The sequence below is a fragment of the Oenanthe melanoleuca genome, chromosome 8, assembly GCF_029582105.1.
Source record: "Oenanthe melanoleuca isolate GR-GAL-2019-014 chromosome 8, OMel1.0, whole genome shotgun sequence".
NCBI lineage: Eukaryota > Metazoa > Chordata > Aves > Passeriformes > Muscicapidae > Oenanthe > Oenanthe melanoleuca.
Window position 1 is genome coordinate 1606290 of NC_079342.1, and position 20501 is coordinate 1626790.

At 47.4% G+C, this 20501-nt stretch overlaps 1 protein-coding gene and 1 long non-coding RNA gene across 6 annotated transcripts in view; one reads left to right on the top strand and one right to left on the bottom strand.

The window, feature by feature from the left end:
* The first annotated feature begins 6659 nt into the window (after positions 1-6659).
* LOC130256245 (uncharacterized) lies at positions 6660-9079 on the top strand. Of its 5 annotated transcripts, none has more exons than XR_008841083.1 (4): positions 6660-8171; positions 8295-8468; positions 8529-8630; positions 8900-9079. It is a non-coding gene; the product is annotated as an uncharacterized LOC130256245 (long non-coding RNA). The 5 variants fall into 5 exon arrangements; XR_008841086.1 differs by having other exon boundaries at positions 6661-8171; positions 8295-8470; positions 8583-8630; XR_008841087.1 differs by having other exon boundaries at positions 6663-8171; positions 8421-8470; positions 8583-8630.
* Positions 9080-9184: 105 nt separating this feature from the next.
* CACHD1 (cache domain containing 1) overlaps positions 9185-20501 on the bottom strand; it is an 87772-nt gene continuing 76455 nt past the window's right edge. Inside the window, exons 17-27 of the mRNA XM_056497710.1 lie at positions 20159-20281; positions 18201-18300; positions 17988-18104; positions 16627-16787; positions 15987-16073; positions 15706-15822; positions 14982-15133; positions 14055-14216; positions 13100-13177; positions 12197-12298; positions 9185-9473 (exon numbers count right to left, since the gene is read on the bottom strand). Of these exons, the coding sequence (XP_056353685.1) occupies positions 9235-9473; positions 12197-12298; positions 13100-13177; positions 14055-14216; positions 14982-15133; positions 15706-15822; positions 15987-16073; positions 16627-16787; positions 17988-18104; positions 18201-18300; positions 20159-20281 (1438 nt within the window). The 3' untranslated portion in view covers positions 9185-9234. The remainder of the gene's footprint in view (positions 9474-12196; positions 12299-13099; positions 13178-14054; positions 14217-14981; positions 15134-15705; positions 15823-15986; positions 16074-16626; positions 16788-17987; positions 18105-18200; positions 18301-20158; positions 20282-20501) is intronic.

The following is a 20501-nucleotide window of genomic DNA, read 5'->3' on the forward strand; positions in this document are numbered from 1 at the left end:
TAAATTAAAGAAAATTCCATTTTTCCTCCAGCATAGTTCCTTGCAATGTCATTTACAACACAGTAAATTTAGCTCTGAACGTTGTCATCATTGCTATAAATGAGTGAAGAATAATTTAAATATTTGTAGCCATTTTTAGACACAAGGCCAACCACAAAGGACAGGCAAAAGAGAATCCAATCCTGAAACAGAAAGTCTTAAAAAGGAAACTGGAAGAATATTTGGAGTTAAATTGGGTGTATGAGACAATTCTTATCAAGAAAATCTAATTCTGATGGATAATTCTTGACTATGGATAATTCTTGACTAGGTTCAAGGTGCCATTTTAATTGTCAGTTACAAATTAAAGAACTCCACCAAATAAATTAGTTTAGAAATTGCTTTAGCCCAAACCAAAACAAGTTGAGAATACAAAGCATCTTGAACTTTCATGACTTCTAAAATTAATTTTAAAACTACAGTAATCAAAGGGATTTTCGATTTTTTATTTAAAAATTGACAACTGGCAAGCTTCTGTTCAAGGGCTTCCTTTTCCCTATTTTTTCCTCAAACAGGTAACGTTCCTCCTTTTTCAATATTTGCATTATTTTTAATAAATAAAATCATTGGAAATGAGAGGTGTGAAGGGTTCATCAATTATGGGATGTAAATAATTCAGGGATCATGAAAAAGGAACACTTTTCTCCTAGAATACTGAAACATGTAATATCTCCTCAAAAATTATCACCAGATCAAGTTATTACAGCAGAAATTATGGATCTGCTCAAACATCATAAAATTTAGTGATGCTAATGAAGGAATTCAAGCAGAGTAATTAATTTTACCATTAATTTTCCAGTTTGAATGTGGACACTGCTTCACTTGTAACCAGTGCTCATTAATTCTACCCACAGCAATTACCAACTCAAAAATTGCCTTTTTTTGGTCTTTTTTTGATGGGCTGAAGGTGTCTCTGAATTTAAGTCATGCAAATTTAAAGTGCATTGCTGAAAGAATTCAGAAATGAATAGTTAGATATTAATGGCACAAATAAAATGCCTGCAGTAAATAGTTCTAGAGAAACTCTAGAAAATAGGAATATATTCAGAAAAAATATAAAATATCAGAGAATTATGCATTTTTTTCTTGGTTAGGGATAGATATTTAAAATATTTTTTTTGTAGGTCAGAGTATTCATGTTTCCCCCCAGTGTTCATGTCCAGGTGATTTCAGCCTCCCAAAAAAAACCTGTTCCAGGAGGAAGAGGATGCTGAGCCAGGACATGCAGGTATTTCCTTCAGGAATTTCCTCCTGTGTATCACAGCTTTCCATGAAATATTTTTATGACTTTGACTCCTTTTCTGGAGCTTCCAAACCAAACCCTTCCACGTTTATGCTTTGATCTGAACAGTTTCTCATTTCCTGAAACAATTTCATTTGGTTGCAATATTGCTGCAGAAGCAAAAAGCATTATTAAAAAATAGAGCAATCCATTGTAACTTCAATTGTGCTGCTGCCCTGATGCTGTCACACTGATAAAGAACCTTGTAATAATTTAATTTAGTTCATTAAATTTCTTGCTAATTAAGAGCAATGTATCCAACTTCAGCAGTTGCATTTGTAGCTCTCCTCAAAAGATAAAGATTAATTTCCCTGTGCTTCTGCAGCTTTGAAGTCATACCTGCCATATATATTTTATAAATTTATGGAATTAGTGTGAATTAGAATTGTAATTCCAAACATTCTTTTGGAATTACAGGAGCAGTCAGGCATTACCTGTCCAGGTTGGGCTGGTGGAAGCTGTCCCTGCCCATGGCAGGAGTGGAATGAAAGGGGATTTAAGGTCCCTCCCAACCCAAAGCAGTCCAGGATTCTGGGATTTTCTGGGGTTCTACATCCAAAAGTACAAATAAATTCAGATCTGTGCACATAAAGTGAAAGCCAAGACTGAGAACACCTGTTGGATACAAGACTCACCTGATATTCCCAGGTGTTTGAGGTACTGGGAATGTACCTGTGAGCTCTTTAGGTAAGTGATGGCTTAATGAAAGAGAAATTAAACAATTCAATGTTTTCTGCAGGGGGAAGTGGAACCCATCAGCTGCTGCACATTCCATAGAAATAATGGGTTACCACTTCATGTCAACAACTCAAACATTCCCTTTGGTCCCTGCTCTTCCCACTGCTCCTGCTCCAGCTGCAACTTTTGTTTCATTAAGACACTGAGATTTGAAATCCAAAAATGCAGATTTCATTTTCAGCACCAATAATTAATTTGGTGATGATCACCCAGATCACCTCACAACACACACTGCATCCAAAACACACCAGAGGTGCCAGAAGAACTTCCTTTATCCTTTTTTTCCCTATAAATTTCAATAATTTGGGCATTCTCAGTGCTCATTCCTCAACATGCCCAAACTTGGGATGTTTCTTTACTGCTGTTCTTCCATCCAGGCACAAAAACTCTTTGCCAAACATTTGAAGTGGAACCTGCTGTGAATTTGCTGCTCCTAAATCTGGGAAGCTTCTCCTTGCTTCCACTCTTTAACTCAGTGACCTGCAAATAAATAGTAAAAAGGTGGGAGAGTTCAGAGCTGTAACTTATAAAGTGAGTAACTCCTGCAAGGAAATCATTACTGGGCTCTGCTGTAATGGGCTATTTTGGGACCTGTGGTCTCTGCAGCAGAATTTCAAACCTTTGTTGCCCTATGCATCATTAGCAGATCTCTGTGGTTGTTTTAAAGGCAGCAAAAAAAAAGAATAAACATTAAAATAAACACTACAAAGCAAAGCCAAGTTCTTGAATAATAACAGAGAACAAGGGAAAATGAGATCAAACAAATACAGTTCTCCTCAATAAATGGCTCAGATATTCACAGGGGAACCTCTGCAACACTTTCTCCTGAATCAATGCCCTCCCTGCTTTAAATCCCAATTCTTCCCACACAGGCTTTAGTTTTCCTCATTCAGCTTCAAATTTAGTCATTAGTTATTGGCACCAAGTCCATTTTGGTAATTTTAGTATTAAAAAACATCCAAATGTTCCTTGGATTCCTGGCAAAAGCAGGTCCAGCCCCACATTCCTACCAGGAGTGTTTTTATTGGCCAGCCCATGAATGTGCTGCAAATGGGAATTCCAAATAATTCAGTCTCAAATTGCCTAAAAGCACCAATTTTCTAGGAACTGCAAACTGACAGTGACAATTACAAAATCATTTACCACCAAAAAACAGGGGAATCTAATGCTGGGGGTGAAAGCATTCCATAGGGTAAATCCATACATCTCCATTCCTGCTCCTTGGAGCTGGCTAATTATAAACCTGGAGGAAATTTGCTGTGATTAACTGAGGGATGGACTGGGAGGGAGCAGGCATGGGACCAGCAATTTGTTTGGAGAAGATAAACCAGTCCATGATTTCTCCCTGCCAGCAGAGCCTGGAATTTCCAGCAGCCCCACACAATATTTTGTCCTTAAAAACTTGTCACACATGGAAAAAACTTGTTCAATATGGAAAACTGGCCTGAAGGAGGCAATGCAACAGGAACATTCCCAAAAAATTTATGAGGCTTTCAAATGTTCTGCTGTTCAGTTATAAAAGGTTTCCATAGGAACTGTCACCCAGTGTGCTGTGCCTAATTCCTTCATGTTCAGAGTGAAAAAAATCCATCCCCTTCCTGTTTTTTCCAGGTTCCCTGGCTGAGGTTTTTGCCTTGTTTATGGAGATTTCCTTAGTCCAGCTGCAACAGAAATAAACCCATTATTAAGGAGGTTGTTATTATTATTTAGCAGCAATTAGATCATGTTAATTACTCAAGCTTTAATCCTTATGATTTGCATGAATTATGCCAAGAGAATGGATATTGGGAGCAATTCAGTGGAAGTGTCAGAATGTTGGAGAAGTGCAAGGAAGGATATTAAAAACCCTCTGACTGCATTCCCAGGTTCCTGTTGCTGGTGCCAGCCCAATTTCATTACTTCAGTGCAATGGAAGAGATTTAAAATTGGAAAAATCCATCAGTGTTGGCCAAACTGGAAATCCTTGTCAGTCTGATGGTTCAGCTGGATTTAAGGAAAGAGCAGCAGTTTTGTCAGGACCTTCCTGCAAAGTGAGAAGTGCTGACTTGGCAGTTTTGGAGGCTGTTCCCTTGATCCATGGAGCTGTCCCAGAGCCAGGTAAGGTGGGCTGGAAGGATTCCTTCTGCCCTGAGCCCTTGGCCAGCAGGTTCCCTTTGCTGCTGTCACTGCTGTTGTCCCAGGAGAAGCAATCCCAGCACAGGACACTTGCTCAGGCAGTGCTGAACTGCTGGATTTTCCAGTGCCAGCTCCAAAAACCTCCAGCAAACCAGGACTGCTCCTTCCCAGGGCATGGAAACAACCCAGGGATCACTTTTTCCGCAGGATTTAGAAGAGGCCACTCTGAGCTGAAGAAAACCCCCAGATCCAAGGCATGTTCTGGCTCTGCCATCCCATTCCCACTCTTGCTCCCAGTGTGGCTGTTCCAAAGGGATATCAGCAATCCCATGGGATCTTCTCCCCAGGAGGAACCAGCAGTGCCTCTGAGCAAGGGCTGGCACACACCCCAGCCCTGTCTGGCACCTCACTAACGAGCAGGGCTTGGAGAACTTCACTCTTGGGCTGCAGTGTCCAAATTCCACTGCAGCCTTGGCTCCAGGAACACCAGCCCTTCTGGGCCAAGGTCCTTCCGTGCTCAGCTCAGAGCACAAAGCACAAAATCATCACCTCCCATCAGCCCCTGGCTGCCAGGCAGGAATATGAAATATTCCATGGCATTGATGTTCCTTTTCCCCACTTAGGCTCCCTGGCAGAGGGGAGGTTTGTACAGCAGAACAATCCAATGGTTCCCGAGTTAACTGCTGCAGGAATTAATATTCCAAACATCACTGACAGCCCAGTGCAGGCTCCTTTGAAAATCCCAGCCATAGCTGGGAATCTCTTTTACAAACAACTGAAACAGGCAGCCAAGAGCTGGGAACGCTGCAAATTCATCCTGGAACTCGCCAAGAGCCTTTGGATTACCTGCACTCTCTCACATCCAGGACTTCTGCATCCTAGTTTTTTCTCCTTTTCCATATTTGCTGCCAGCTTACTCCCATAGCTTTTCCTCTGACAAATCCACTTTCTGTCCTCCTGCCCATTTCTGGGTCACTTGACAGAATAAAGCCTTTGAGAGATCTCCCTTTGCCCAGTTATAGTCACAAGTCCTGCTGCATGTGAACATCTCCTGAATTCCCATCCATCCTCCCTTCCCTGCCCTTGCCAAGGGCAAGGATAAAGATAATATTTCATGGCTTCAGTGGCCTTATAAAATGTTCATGGGTAAATTATACCAGGCTTTGCAAATCACACTTCTTATCCAGGCAATAGCATAAATAAATAAAAAAAAAAAATCTTAATGCATTTTCAATCAATATATTCTGCCCATAGAAATGCTTCTCCATGGTTCCTTGGATTTAGGAAAATCCATACACTTGGCAGATCTCAAATACCCCAAGCATTGAGTCAATTTAACATTCATGAACACAAACTAAAGGCAATGCTCACTTTCTGTTTTAAAATAAACTCTTTTTTGTTGGGAGAATGAAAGAAAACTGACAGGAAATTAACACAACTATGTTGAGAATATAAAATAAGTGGAAAATTAATGGCCATAAAGTCTTATCAGTTCTAGGGAAGGAGGATCCAGGGTTTAACTGCTCCTTTTATGATCTTGCTCCTCAGTCAACACAGTAAAATAATGCTGGGGAGGGGAGGCCATGGAAACTCAGGCAATAAAAATGAAGAGCTCTCATGCAGCTCCATATCAACCCCAATCACATCCATTATCAGCAGTGCTATCTTTCCCAGCATCCCATTTTTTCCTGCTGGGACAAGGTCAGTGTCAGCACTGGAAGCTGGAAATCAGAGTTTTCCCTGGAATTACTTTTCACCAGCAAGAGCTAAGGCTCTTCCCATCACTTCAGGTTAAGCAGGGCTGTGCAGACCCCTGAAAGCAAGAACAATTCCTGTGTCCCAGAAGAAAAGAGATGAAGCAGCAGAGGAGAGCTCTTCAAAAGCTTTTAAGGCAAAAGCAAAAGGGGTTTGATTGCTGGACTTCCAAGAGCTGTTCCAAGAGGTTCTGGAAGCTCCTGTGTTCCTGGCAGAGCTGCAAGAGAACCCTGCAAGCACCTTCTGCTGGCAGGGAAAGTGAGGAACCACCAAAAACGTCTCCTGAAGCAATATTGTAGCTCAAGTAATGAACACCATGACTTTTTCCAATGTACGTGGCTATTAATGGCATTTCTGACACATTTTATCAAAAATGCTTTGGGCCACGGTATCCAAGCACCAGCATGACTTTGGATTCCAAACTGGAAATGAATCCCAGCCTGGTTGATGGCCAGGGCATCAGCTGCAGAGCTGTGAGAGCACAAAGCAGAGGCTCAGGGGATTCTGCACTGCCTGCTCAGCAAAAAGCCTCCACCAAATCCTGCACAAACACAACACAACAGCAAATCCAGAGCCACTGAGGTTTCAGGAGAGGATCAGGAAAATAAAACCCTTCCATTATTTGCTTTGGTGACTCTAAGCAGTGGCTGACCACTTCCAGAAATGGTCATTTCCCAAATAATGACCAAGCAGCTAAAAAAAGGCTTTAGAACTTCCATCAATGCTGTCATTTATATTTAAAGTTTAGATTCCTCAAGGTTGTTGATAAGACTGGAGGAACTGGAGTGAATTTCCAGTCCTGTTCAACCAGAGAGGGAAAATGAGGCAGAATTATTTCAGTGCAGCCACTTCTCCACAGATCTATTCTTATATACAGTTTATTTCACTAGAGATTTTAAATTTATACATAGTATAAAGGGGTATTCTGGTATCACACATAGTTATTTTACTGTACTGTTTAAGAACCAATTTTTTACATAATACAGTATTAAGTACCATGTTAATTAAAACAAGTGATTTTTTTAAAAAAAACTACATATAAATGGATGTTTATCATATGCACAGTGCAAGAACGGCTTGATATCATTGTAATCACAAAATGTGAATCTAAAATACAACACTGTGATTGAAAACTAATTGATGATTATGATGCCCTGTGTTGTAGACATTGATTAATCTTTGTTTGAATTACCAAGCAAGGTTAAAATTCCAGACAAACAGCAGCAGCTTCTCATTATGGTTTCAAGGTTTCTTCCACAGTAACCCAAGTTTTACAAAACACTGGTTTATCCCTACTTGTGGTCTAAGGAAACAGAAGAATGGCACAGATTCCATCTGGGATTATCTGGTAACTAATGCTAAAGAAATTCTTTATTACTTCCACACAGGAATCCTTTAAGGATGAGCGAAGAGATGAGATGGAGAAGTTTCTGGGCAGAATTCTCCGAATTTTAGTAAGAGAGTACAGGATTTCTCCTCTGCAAATAGGAAGACAATACTGGAATAGAAATCAGGCTGTAATATTTACAGGAAGCAAGTGTGGAAAAGAAAGCAATCCCAATGTAAACACCAAGGCAGAGAGGGCTTCTTCATTTTCCCTTTGCAGAGTGGGGCACTGATGAAGGTCAGCTCCTAAGAACAGCTGTTTTCCTGGGAAGAGCCCCTTCCCCAGCACAGAATGCACGTGGTACTCGTTGAGAATCCCTAATAGGTTTTCTCCCCTCCCTCCCCCCAAAGTTTCAAGTTCAATAAATAGTAGAAAAATAATCCTTTACTTAAAAATCTTGAGATGCATTGTCCCAGGTCCCGCACAGCGACGTGGGCACAGGGATCTCTCCACCTGCAGAGAAGCCAGCAGCCTTCCCTGCTCTGCCTGCCACTTCTGGGCTCTCCAGCTGCAGATTCCTGCTCTTCCAGTTAAGGAAACCAAATCATCTCTGGCTCTTTAAGCTCTCTCTCTACTCTTGGCTCAGCACAACAAACTCCAGCTGCTGGATAAACTCCCATCCCTGTTCCTGGAGGTCTAACGTGCCTCCTGCTCCATCTGTCTCCATGTTTTGGCAGGTCCATTCATCAAGCACTTTTCCAGGCCAGAGCCAACCTTACACTTGTAAAAATGCAAAGTTCTGATGCCTCAGTTTGGTGGGGAAGCCTGTGAGGTTGTCCCTGGGGAGCAGCACAGTCCCCGTGGCTCTGGAGTGGCATTTGTGGTGTCCTCAGTGCACAGTGCCACAGCCTGCAGGTGGTGGCTGTGCTGTCACAGTCTGCAGGGGGTGGCTGTGCTGTCCTGTCACAGCCTGCAGGAGGTGGCTGTGCTGTCCTGTCACAGTATCACAGCCTGCAGGAGGTGGCCGTGCTGTCACAGGGGATGGCTGTGCTGTCCCAGTGTCACAGCCTGCAGGAGGTGGCTGTGCTGTCCTGTCACAGCCCGCAGGAGGTGGCTGTGCTGTCACAGGGGATGGCTGTGCTGTCCCAGTGTCACAGCCTGCAGGAGGTGGCTGTGCTGTCCCAGTGTCACAGCCTGCAGGAGGTGGCTGTGGTGTCACAGCCTGCAGGAGGTGGCTGTGGTGTCCTGTCACAGTATCACAGCCTGCAGGAGGTGGCTGTCCTGTCACAGCCTGCAGGGGGTGGCTGTGCTGTCCCAGTGTCACAGCCTGCAGGAGGTGGCTGTGCTGTCACAGGGGGTGGCTGTGCTGTCCCAGTGTCACAGCCTGCAGGAGGTGGCTGTGCTGTCACAGGGGGTGGCTGTGCTGTCCCCAGTGTCACAGCCTGCAGGAGGTGGCTGTGCTGTCACAGGGGATGGCTGTGCTGTCCCCAGTGTCACAGCCTGCAGGAGGTGGCTGTGCTGTCACAGGGGATGGCTGTGCTGTCCCCAGTGTCACAGCCTGCAGGAGGTGGATGTGTTGTCCCCAGTGTCACAGCCTGCAGGAGGTGGCCGTGCTGTCACAGGGGGTGGCCGTGCTGTCACAGGGGGTGGCTGTGCTGTCCTGTCCCAGCCTGCAGGAGGTGGCTGTGCTGTCACAGGAGGTGCTGTGCTGTCCCCAGTGTCACAGCCTGCAGGGGGTGGCTGTGCTGTCCCCAGTGTCACAGCCTGCAGGGGGTGGCTGTGCTGTCACAGGGGGTGGCCGTGCTGTCACAGGGGGTGGCTGTGCTGTCCCCAGTGTCATAGCCTGCAGGAGGTGGCCGTGCTGTCCCCAGTGTCACAGCCTGCAGGAGGTGGCCGTGCTGTCACAGGGGGTGGCCGTGCTGTCACAGGGGGTGGCTGTGCTGTCCTGTCCCAGCCTGCAGGAGGCCCCGTGGTGCCCTCAGCACTCAGCATCCACGCTGTGCACGGTGACCGCCGCCTGCAGGTGGTGGCTGTGGTGCAGGGCGGGGTGGTGCAGCCGGTAGTGCTGGAATTTGTGGCTCAGCAGCGCTGCCGTCTGCGGGGGCGTGTCCAGCTCCAGCTCCTCCTCGTGGGTCCCCACGTCCACCCCGGCCGAGAGGGGGTCGTTATTGCAGGGGGGGTTCTCGCTGTCCTCCTGAGGGCTCATGGTGCTGTAGCCTGGCAATAAACAGCAGCAGTGAGGAGCAGCAAGGCTGCACGCTCAGAGCTCCCAGGGCTGGCTGGGCACCCCTCATGGAATCCACGCGGGGTGCTTAGGGAGGAAATACAACTGTTTTGTACTAGAACTAACCCAAACAAACTCATCCTCTCCTCTAAGTCTATAATGGATCCCTTCCCCTGCCACTCAGAACTCCCAGGGCTGCCTGGGCACCTTCATGGAATCACAGAGTGCTTAGAGAGGGAATAAAACAATTGTCTTAATTAACAGAAGAAAAACCCAACGAACTCGTCCTCTCCTCTAAGTCCATACTAGATCCCTTTCCCTGCCATCATCTTCAGTTCAAAGCTTTGGGGACTTGTGGTTTGTGCCATCCCAAACAGTAACAGCACCCACGTGTTCAACAGTTTGTAACAACAGAATTGCTGGCATTGATTTCAAACCAAAACATAAAGATACCACCCCCAAAAAATCTGTTAAAATATAACCTAGATTTATCCAAACCAGCTGTTCCCACTCAGACCAGGCTGCAGGGCAAACAACTCCCCCTCAGCATTTCCAAATGCAAAACCAAATGAAATTTAAAAGGAAAAAGATCTTGCTTTAATTGGCAATAAATCCTTCTCAAAAAACAAGGACTAAAGGCTACGGAAGCATTGCTGCTCCTGAGCATCTTGGTCAGGTTTTCAGCTGGAGACACCTAAAAGGGTAAAAATAGCAGCTGAGTCCCCAAAGCTGCATGGCTCCCATTTCCCATGCTCTGAGTCATGGCTTGGAGCTGGCATGGAGGAATTGGGGAAGAAGCCTGGGCAGCCCTTTGAAGAAGATGGAATTACAGAAACTAAAAATAGCAGTGCACATTCCAGATGGAGGTAGACAGCTCCCCTGCTAACCCAGGATGACTAAAAGATGGGGAGGATTTGCTGGGACTGCAAGAAAAGGAGCAAAGGGAGCATTAATCTGGCAAATCTGCCTCAGCACAGGTAATCTCACCCCAAATCCAGGGTAATTCCTCCTAGAGCAAGATTGTCTAGGAGACATCTGTTCATCCACATTCCAAGGCTTTGGCCTTTGGGTTTCCTGTCCCAATTCCATTAGTGCAACCAGAGCTCAGTGCTGGGCCAGGTCTGCTGGAAGGTGCCAGCCTTGCAGAGCTGACAGCTTGCAGACTTGTCTAGCCCTCCTCCTCTTCATTTCCTAATAAATTAAGCCTCCTCATGAGTCAACAGCATTACACCCTTCTAGCAGCTTTCCAGATTTAAGGAGATTTAGTCTCAGGGCAGAGGAGACACAACCCAACCCCCTGAGCCTAATGGTGCCCAGCATTTGCTTAAAGGTGCTGAAGATCACAGAGTCCCAGAATGGTTTGGGTTGGAAGGGACAGTAAAGATGATCCCATCCCACCCCTGCCATGGCAGGGACACCTTCCACTATCCCAGGGTGCTCCAAACCCATCCAACCTAACCCTGGGCACTGCCAGGGATCTGGGGCAGCCACAGCTGCCAGGGCCTGCCCACCCTGCCAGGGAACAATTCCTTCCTAACTCTAATATAATCCTACTCCCTTTCAGTGTGAAGCCATCTCCCTTGTCCTGACACTCCAGTTCCTCAGGGGGAAGAACTTTTGATCTCCAGCCACTCCCTGGCTCCTGTCCCTGTCCCAGGAAGCAGAGCTGCCCCTCAGGAGGATGATCAGCATCCCCTCAAACAAACCAAGTCAGAACTGTCCAACAACAAAGCAAGAAGGAGCAAAGCCTTTTGTCTGACTGTGGTTCTGGCTGGCTTATCTGCAAGGAGCCAGACTCCTGAGGGAAAATGAGACTCCAGTTCCTACAGGGAGCAAAGCTCAGGATTCACTCCTGAAGGAAAATGAGCCCCCAGTCCCCAGGACTCCTCCTGAAGGAAAATGAGCCCCTAATCCCCAGGACTCCTCCTGAAGGAAATGAGCCCCCAGCCTGAGGGAGACCAGAGAGGCTCAGGAAGGAAAATGAGCCCCCAGTTCCCACAGGGAGTGGGCCCAGCACTCAATCCTGAAGGAAAATGAACCCCCAGTCCCCAGACGGAGCCCAGAGAGGCTCAGGAAGGAAATGACCCCCCAATCCCAAAGGGAGCAAAGCTCAGGATACACTCTTGAAGGAAAATGAACCCCCCAATCCCAGAGGGGGCAGGCCCTGCACTCACTCCTGAAGGAAATCGAACCCCCCAGCCCAGAGGGAGTGGGCCCAGCACTCACTCCTGAAGGTAGATGACCCCCCAGCCCAGAGGGAGCCCAGAGAGGCCCAGGAAGGAAGATGACCCCCAGCCCAGAGGCCCAGGAAGGAAGATGACCCCCAGCCCAGAAGCTCAGGAAGGTAAATGACCCCCAGCCCAGAGGCTCAGGAAGGAAGATGACTCCCAGCCCAGAGGCTCAGGAACCCCCAGCCCAGAGGCCCAGGAAGGAAGATGACTCCCAGCCCAGAGAGGCTCAGGAACCCCCAGCCCAGAGGCCCAGGAAGGAGAATGACCCCCAGCCCAGAGGCTCAGGAAGGTAAATGACCCCCAGCCCAGAGGCCCAGGAAGGAGAATGACCCCCAGCCCAGAGGCCCAGGAAGGAAGATGACCCCCAGCCCAGAGGCTCAGGAAGGTAAATGACCCCCAGCCCAGAGGCTCAGGAAGGTAAATGACCCCCAGCCCAGAGGCCCAGGAAGGAAGATGACCCCCAGCCCTGCAGGCCCTGCACTCACCGTGGTCGCTCTCGGTGCCCGAGCGGCCCCAGTAGCGGCGCCGGCGCTCGGGGCTGTGCGCGTGGCGCTCGATCACCGCCGCGATGAAGCGCGTGTTGCTGACTGCGACAGACAGAGCGGCTCAGGCAGGGCTGCAGGAACAGCCTCCCCGACTGCCCAGCCTCACACAGGGACAGAGCTGGGCCTTACAGGGGGAACAGGCAGATCCTGCCAGGCGCCCTCACCTGGGCTGTGCCAGTGTGAGGAGCCCGTGGCAGCAACGGGAGCTGACTCCCACTGAAGGACATGCAAGCCATCAAGCTGAAATGTGCTTATTTTTGCATCTTTGAGTGTTGACACAGCTTCAAATCTTGAGTATTGTTTTAGTGAGGGCCCAGAGCCAGGGATCCAGTCTGACACTGGAGGTCCCCTGGAGTTTGGGTGCACCAGTTCAACTTACAGCACACCAGGATCATGCAAAGTGCCATTTTTATTTCTTTTTACTGGATGGCAAAGAACTGCAGGCATCCCAAATCAATGCAAAAAAGATTTACTGCCATGTTTGCTGACCATACTTGCCAGACTTGGCTTCTGCTTTCTAAGGCCAAAAGAGAGGAAGAGTTTTCCATACCCTGTGCTGTCACAGTGGCAATTTTTAAGCTGATCAGAGCTATTTCTGGAAGTGCTCATTACAAGTGGTTGTAAGGGACAAAATGCCACATCTAATGGAGAATTATCTTTTAAAAATGAAAAATGTCATTTTTCAGCATGAGACTAAAGGTGCACTGGATATTTGAATGAAAACATTGCTCTGTCATTTTCCACTGCTGATCAGCACAGGGCTTCCTCACATATTCAAATCTAGGGTGTTAAAAACAATGGGCTGATTTAATCTCACAGTTTTTCAGGTTTTTTGGTACTTACTGATTCCTCTGTCTTCATGGCTGTCATCATCCCTCTCGTCCCTGTCGTTCTCCAGGTTGGACATTCGCACTGACATTTCTACACAATTACAAACAGAAAATACAACTGCTGAGAGGAAAGTTCTGCATCATCTTACTGCCAGCTGCCACCCAGTAACAAGAGTGGAAGCACTTTGTGTTTCTGGTCTGAGCTGGGGGTGCTCTTCTTCCCACATGGATGGGGCTGGGATAGCAGGAAAATGCCCCATCCCACCTCCCTCTGAAAGGGACTCACTTTAAAATTCTGAAGGAACAGATTTACAACAGAGCTGGGGGATGATCAAATATAGAGGTAATTAGCTCTGATCCCACTTAAATTCCCAGAATGGTTTGGGTTGGAAAGGGCCTTAAAAGCCCATTTTGTTGCACTCCTGCCACAGACAGGGACACCTCCCACCATCCCAGGCTGCTCCAAGCTCTGCCCAACCTGGCCTGGAACACCTCCAGGAAGGTGCTCTCACCAAAGATCTTTATCTTTGTACCAGTATCCCTTCTCCCAGCACAATTTTGCCTCTCAGATTTCAGTGTTTTCATCTCTCTGTGCACAGACATTCCATGAACATCACATGGACCAGGAAACACGAGTGAAAAAAGACACATCCCAAACCCAAGGCAAAAGGGGGTGAGCAGTGTGTCACTCCCAGCAGCTGCATAAAATAAACACGTGAGTGATCTGCTGGGCTGAGCTGCAGAAAGCTGGGATTAGTGTCTGAGCTCTGGCAAAGCTCAGCTTATCTGCCTTTGGTCTGGGCAGGCTCCCTGGGCAGCAGCAGCTCTGCCTGCACCCAGGAGAGGGCAGCAAGACACAGCCACTAAAACCAGGGAAACACTGCAACAAAAAAGCAGGGGGAGAGCTTTGGGACTGCTTTCCTTTGGGTTGTGCCGTGCTGCTGGGTTTGTCCCCAGGCTGAGCTCACCCTGTGCTGCCAGCGGGGACATGTGCTGGTGGCTGCGGCGGTGGATCTGGTGCCGGTACGCGTACACGGCCAGCACCAGCACCATGATGCAGCCCATGATGCCTCCAGCCACAGGGCCCACGGGGGCACTCTTGATCATGTTCAGGGTGATCACCTCATCTCCTAGAGCAAAAGGGACAAAGAGGGAGAAAGACACTGTAAATGATCTGCAGGAGGGGTTAAACTGACAACACGGAACATGGAGAAACTCTGCGGGGATTTCTGGGTGTTTGTCTGTGCTCACTTGGAACAGAAGAAGGAATTTGGTACAGGAAGGGTTAAATCAGCAATATGGAACATAGAGAAACTCTTCAGGGATTTTTGGGTGCTCACTTGGAATAGGAGAAGGAAGTCAGAGAGTGTGCAGGAAGGGTTAAATCAGCAATATGGAACATGGAGAAGCTGTGCAAGGATTTCTGGGTGTTTGTGCTCACTTGGGAATTCAGAGAAGCTCTGCAAGGATTTCTGGGTGCTTGATTCTGCTCATTTGGAATAGGAGAAGGAACTCAGAGAGAGTGCATCTTAAGGACAGGAATCCTGTCTTAAAGACAGGAACATTGAGGAATACTCAGCTCCACATCAAGATTTCCCAAGAAGTGATATTCACCATGTCTTTGCTGCCTTTGATGCCTCAGCATCTGACCTTGCTGATCAGCAGCAGTATTTTACTGGGAGGGAGCAATGCCAAACCAAAAATCCTGATTTTTTTTTTTTTTATGTGCCATAAAATATATAGAAAAACACCCAAACCAGAAAAGAACTGGGAGGATGACAGAAAACCACTTCCCACTCTTCATGGGCTAAGAGGTAAGTGTTATGTGCAGAACCTGATGCATGTTCTGGAACACAAAAGCTGGAGGCAGCAGCTGCTTAGAAAGGCAGAGTTACCTATTGCTCCCAGGTCATCCACATAGGGACTCTTGGCTCCCACAATGCCACCAAAGCATTCCTTCTGAGGGGCACAGTAGGACTTGTCCAGGTGGGTCTTCCCATCACTGTCCACCATGCACCACTCACAGTCCAGCACTCCAAAGCAATCCCTGCATGGGAACATCCAAGTGAGACACAGTTACCTTCCAGTTAATACCTCTCCTTTGCAAAGCTCAGTCTGGTTTAGAGCCATGAGACAGAGGGAGGCCAAAAGCATCTGTAAACCCTCAAGTACGTGAGTTTAGCCAGAAAAAATCCCATGGAAGTGCTCAAGTACCACAAGGATAGTTACAGAGGGAAGCTGCATTTCCAGCATCCCTTTTTCCAACTCTGTCTGCTTTGGTATTTTCCTGCACCACTCAGCCTGAGCAAAAGGAGAATCCTACTTGTAACTCCCCCAGTAAGACATTTCTCAGTGTGGTGAAGTCTGGCTGCAGTTCCAACCCTTCTCTGCAGCCTTTGGGCAGAAGGGATTTGGGCAGTCTGGGCAGAGCATGGTGTGTTTTACCCATCTCAGGTCCCTGCAGACTGCTCATAACAAGCAAAACTGAGCCCTCAATGCCAGGAGCAGAACCTCATTCTGGCATCATGCTTTTTTTCCCTGTATTTTTTTCTTTAGAGCTATTTGCATTGGGTTATTTCCACACGAGGGTATTCCCAGGGGTGGGGAAGGCCTCCTTACCCACTCTCTGTCCTCTGGTTGCACTGGGTGTTGATGCACTGTGGGAGTGCATCCTGCAGGCTGGGATCAATGGCTGTGAAAGTCATTGGCTCCTGATGCACCTCACAGCTGGGATTCCTGCATTGGAGCAAAGAAAAACCCTGTGTCACAAGAGCACTCAAAGCACAAGCAATTAAAATAATCTTTACCTATTGCATCTGCTTAAGTGCACTGAAAATTCTGCCTGTTGGATCTCAGCAGGACTAACAGGGAATTTGTCCCTGCAGTGTCCTGGCTCTCACCTGCTCTCAGCATTGGTCAGGTTCCCAGTGCACTCGTTCACCTCCAGTGGGCACTCACAGGGACACTCACACTCGTTCTGTTCCATCCTGCAGGGCAGAGAACATGGGAAAACCCATCAGACACCACTGGGATTTTAACCCCACTGTGTGCAGCTCTGGAGCAGCAGTTCCCAGGGAAAAAGCTGTCCAGGGGTTGCTCTGTCCTGCACCAGGACTGAGGGTGACCCACCCCTGGAATTCCAAAAGCAGGCAGTCCCTCAGATTTGGATTTAAGGATCCCTCCTGGCAGTGCCACAAACATCTCAGGATGGTGCGGGCAAAACCTCCTGGACCCCTCAATGAAAAACCCCCAATCCATGTAAAATCATGGGAATTTCTATGCCAAAAGAAAGGGGTTCACTCACAGGTAACTGCTCTTGACCCACAGAATCTCTCAGTGTCTCCCATCATTATCTACCCAACTCCTCTGGGTTAAACCCTCTGACAACCTGGCAGAGACACCCCAAGCCCCTGCACCTCTTACAGGCAGAGCAACTCTCTCCCTGATTTTGCCCTGAATTAACTGCTGAACTCTCTGTGCTCCTACACAGCCAAAGCAGGGGAGAGGGCAGGGTGTCCCAGGGTGCCCCAGCAGTGTCACCTGTGGCAGTTGAGGCACAGCCTGTCCACCATGCTGCAGGCACAGAAGGCCAGCGAGTCGCACGTCTCGTTGACGATGCCCACGAAGGCGTTGGTGCCCGGGATCCTTGTCAGCCTGTACTTGGAGCAGTGGCTGCCATGCACCAGGTTGGTCAGGTCACCCTGGGCAAAAACAAGGTGTCAGTGGGGTAAAGTGCTGGTTTAGGGAGCTGAAGACTCTTCCCTTCCCAAAGGATCCTACAGAGCTGTGGGGACATGAATTCTGCCGCAGCTTCCAGAGGTGGTGGTGGCTCCTCTCACAAACCTCATGGGTTTGCCACCCTCACAAAGCACAGGCTGATTGAGGGGTGGGTGAGCTTTGCTTTCCAGATACTTCTGGGTGAAAAGATTTTGCTGAAGATAGAAATGAATTGGCTCGGCTTGTGAAGATGAGATGTGGCAGCAGAGGTGACATTTCACTCCTTCCCAGCGCTCGCTGACCTGTCCCCGCCGTGCCAGCCCCCAGTGACCTCCCCAAGGCTCTGACAGGAGCCACCACCACATGCTGGAAACTCCCTGAGCCTTAAAAAGAACCACCACAGCACTGCCAGCTCCTGCATTCTCCTTCCTGATGCCTTTTTACAAGCTTCTGCTCCATCCTACACAATTTCTTTCCCGATACCACACATCCCACTTGGCATTTCAAGTGTGGGGAAAATGTTTAAGCCAACCTGACATAAATCAGTGTATTCTGACATGATTTGCAAATATTTTCAAATCTTCTCCCACAGTGTAACAGCTTTGGAATCACTGTGGAGAGACTTTGCCAGGATGGCTCTGTGAGGGATGACAACCCCTGGTTTAGACTCCTCACAAGAGGAAGCTCACACAGGATCCATGGAGAGCACAGAGCATGCAGGACCCACAAATGACAGCCTGAAATGCTCACCATAAATGGATTTATTTGGACACCTAAAGATAAGTTGTTAGAGACCTCACAGGAGGATGTGCCACTGGTCAGAGCTGGAGCCAGAGGTCAGCTCAGATCCAAAGAAACACATCCCAACTACAGCTAGAAAATCCTCACCCCGTGACAGCAAACTGTCATGCCCTTCTTTCCCTGATGCTGGCTGAGACCCTGCAGACAGCAGCCACACTTGGCCAGAGCTCCCATCCACAACATCGGGTTGTGACCCCTGCATGGCAGGGGACTCTGTTTGTGCAGCCTGGTTTGTGTCTACAGCAGGCAGAGGCCAATCCCCAGGGAAGGCTGGCTCCCAGCCCCAGCTGCTGATCCTGGCAGGGACTTGTGTTTCCACCAGAAGAAACCCAACCCAACCAAAGTACACCCAAAAGCAAAATCAGATAGAAGAGCAGGCTCACCACCAAGCTGGTGTTGAACTTGTAGAAGCGCTGCACGGTCCTGTCGCTGAAGCTGTTGCAGAGGTTTTTCTTCACAAAGTTGGGGTGGTTCAGGATGTCATTTGCTACCAGAGGCTCCTAAGGGGGAAAGGCAGGATTTGATGCCTCTGGAATGAGACCCAACAGCAGCTCAGGAATGAGAGCCATGGAAGAGGCAAGGGGAAGCAGGCAGACCTTGTGTGTGATGTGCTGCTGCTCCACGGGAGCGTGGCCCTTGGGGTCGATGAGGGTGGGATGTGCCACCAGGTACCCCCTGTCCTCCATGATGAAGCACCTGCCCCCAAACACAGCAAGAGCCTCCTGTTAGACCTCCCTGGGCTTCAGGGGAACAGGGGGAAACAAAACATGGTCCTAAAGGGCTTTTAGAGGTTTCCACTTAACAGGCCATGGAAGAAATTCCCTGCAAAATGTCCTTAAAGAACGTGTTGGGTATTTCCCCGAAGCTTTTCCATCTGTTACTGCTCCAGAGAGCTGGGGCCATCAAGGAGTTGAAAACAGAGCTGATTAAAACCAGAAAGGAAAAGCCATCAGTGCATTGTCTGATTGGGGAAGAGCCAGGAATGAACAGAGCCTAATGAACTTGGAAAGCTTTAATGGTTTATTAATTTACTGTGTGACTAATTAAAGAGAGATTTCACACTCTCCTTTAATACCCTCCCCCTTCAGAATTAGATTTTAGTGGGGGATAAATCACTCCTGTTCCAGACCCAGCCTTCCCAAGCTTTCCCCTCCCTTTTCAGCTGTTCCCACGTTGGATCTGTGCCCCAATCCAGAATCCAGGCACTTCAATCCATCCCTTTTTTCCCCTCTCCCGTTTCCATGGCCACAGACAGGAGCCCTGGCCAGGGTGGCACCGACATCAGGGACTCGTGGCCACAGAGGGGACAGGGAGAGGTTAAAACCCCACTTGATGTCCCCAAAAGCTCAGCAGGGTGGCAGCCACAGCCCTGGCACAGCAGGAATCTGGGGCTGGAGCAGCTTTCAAAGGGATTCCCATGGGATGTGTCAGGTACCCACGGGGGGAGCAGAGAGCAGGGGAAGCCTCTGTGCTCTTCAGGGGTACAAAGGAGGCAGGAAAACTTGGAATTTTGGGGGGTTTCCATTAGAAATACACACAGGGATGTGGTGTTTCCTCCTTTCCCTGCTCTTCTTCCTCAAATCCTTAGGAGAGATACACTAAAAACCCCAAACACTTGCATTTATATCAAGACTGGAAACATTGGGTTAAATTTCTACATCAGAATGGTCCAACACTGAACAATATCCTCAAAATTCCTCATTTGGGGAATGCAGGAACAGAATAAAGCATCTGACCTTGCTGATCAGCAGCAGTTTTTAACTGGGATGGAGCAATGCCAAACCAGAAATCTTGATTTGTTGTTTTTTTTTTTTTTTTTTTTATGTGCCATAAAATATATAGAAAAATACCCAAACCAGAAAAGAACTGGGAGGATGACAGAAAACCACTTCCCTTCCCAAATTTAAGGTTTAAAAACAAACAAGGAATCAACAGCAATGCCCAAACCACGTTATCAAGTTACTCCAGATCGAAACCAGAATTTATCCCACCCCCACAGGATTTTTCAAAACAGGAACAATTAAGATACCCAGGGGTCTGACTGAAACTGGATACTCCAGATGAAGTCAGATTTCTTCTGCCTAGGCTGTGCTATGGGTTTCTGAGAAAAACATCCCCAAAGTGTATTTGAATAATTGGAGTTAAAATAACTGAGATCCTGTATCATTCTTACACGCTCACAGGAACTAAATAGGTAAAATTAAAACAAACAGAAGAACTGGGAAGTGTGTTCATTTAATAAGGAATGTTGTTTTTACCCAGAATTTCAAAGAAGTCTAAATATAACCCAAAAAATCAAATCAAATCTGTTATCTTCTGCTTTTGTAATCCTGCAGATTGTTTATTTAGCTGATGGCAGTTTGATCTGGAATAACAAAAACATCCACATAATCTTTATGAGACGGACAAGCACAAGTTCTACTGGAAATCAGAGAACACACACTGAAAGTAACAGAATCCTTGGAGAAATGAAGTTGGAAATGACCTCTGGGTCACCTGGATAAAAAAAAATAAATATTTTATTTATTTTGTGCCTGGCAGGAGCAGCTTTTACCTGATTTTGTTCCCCCCATCTTGGTTACAAACTGGCAGCAGGTCCATGAGGACTTTGTAGAAATATCTGAGGGTGAAGTCAATGCCCATCACGGCCACAGAGTGTCCTGAGGACATCTGAGCACTGCAGTGAGGGGAAAGGGAAAATGATAAATATTAGAAATAATTTTAAAATATTATTATTCAGGGCTGGAATACTAATACTACTAATAATTCCTATTTTAGTCTTGTACAGCCAGCACAGGAGACATCCCAGGAGTGGAACCCACCCTGCACACACCCCCACCACCTTCAGACATTTAATCCTGAGCCACAGAAATTAGGATTAAACATTCCCCATCCAC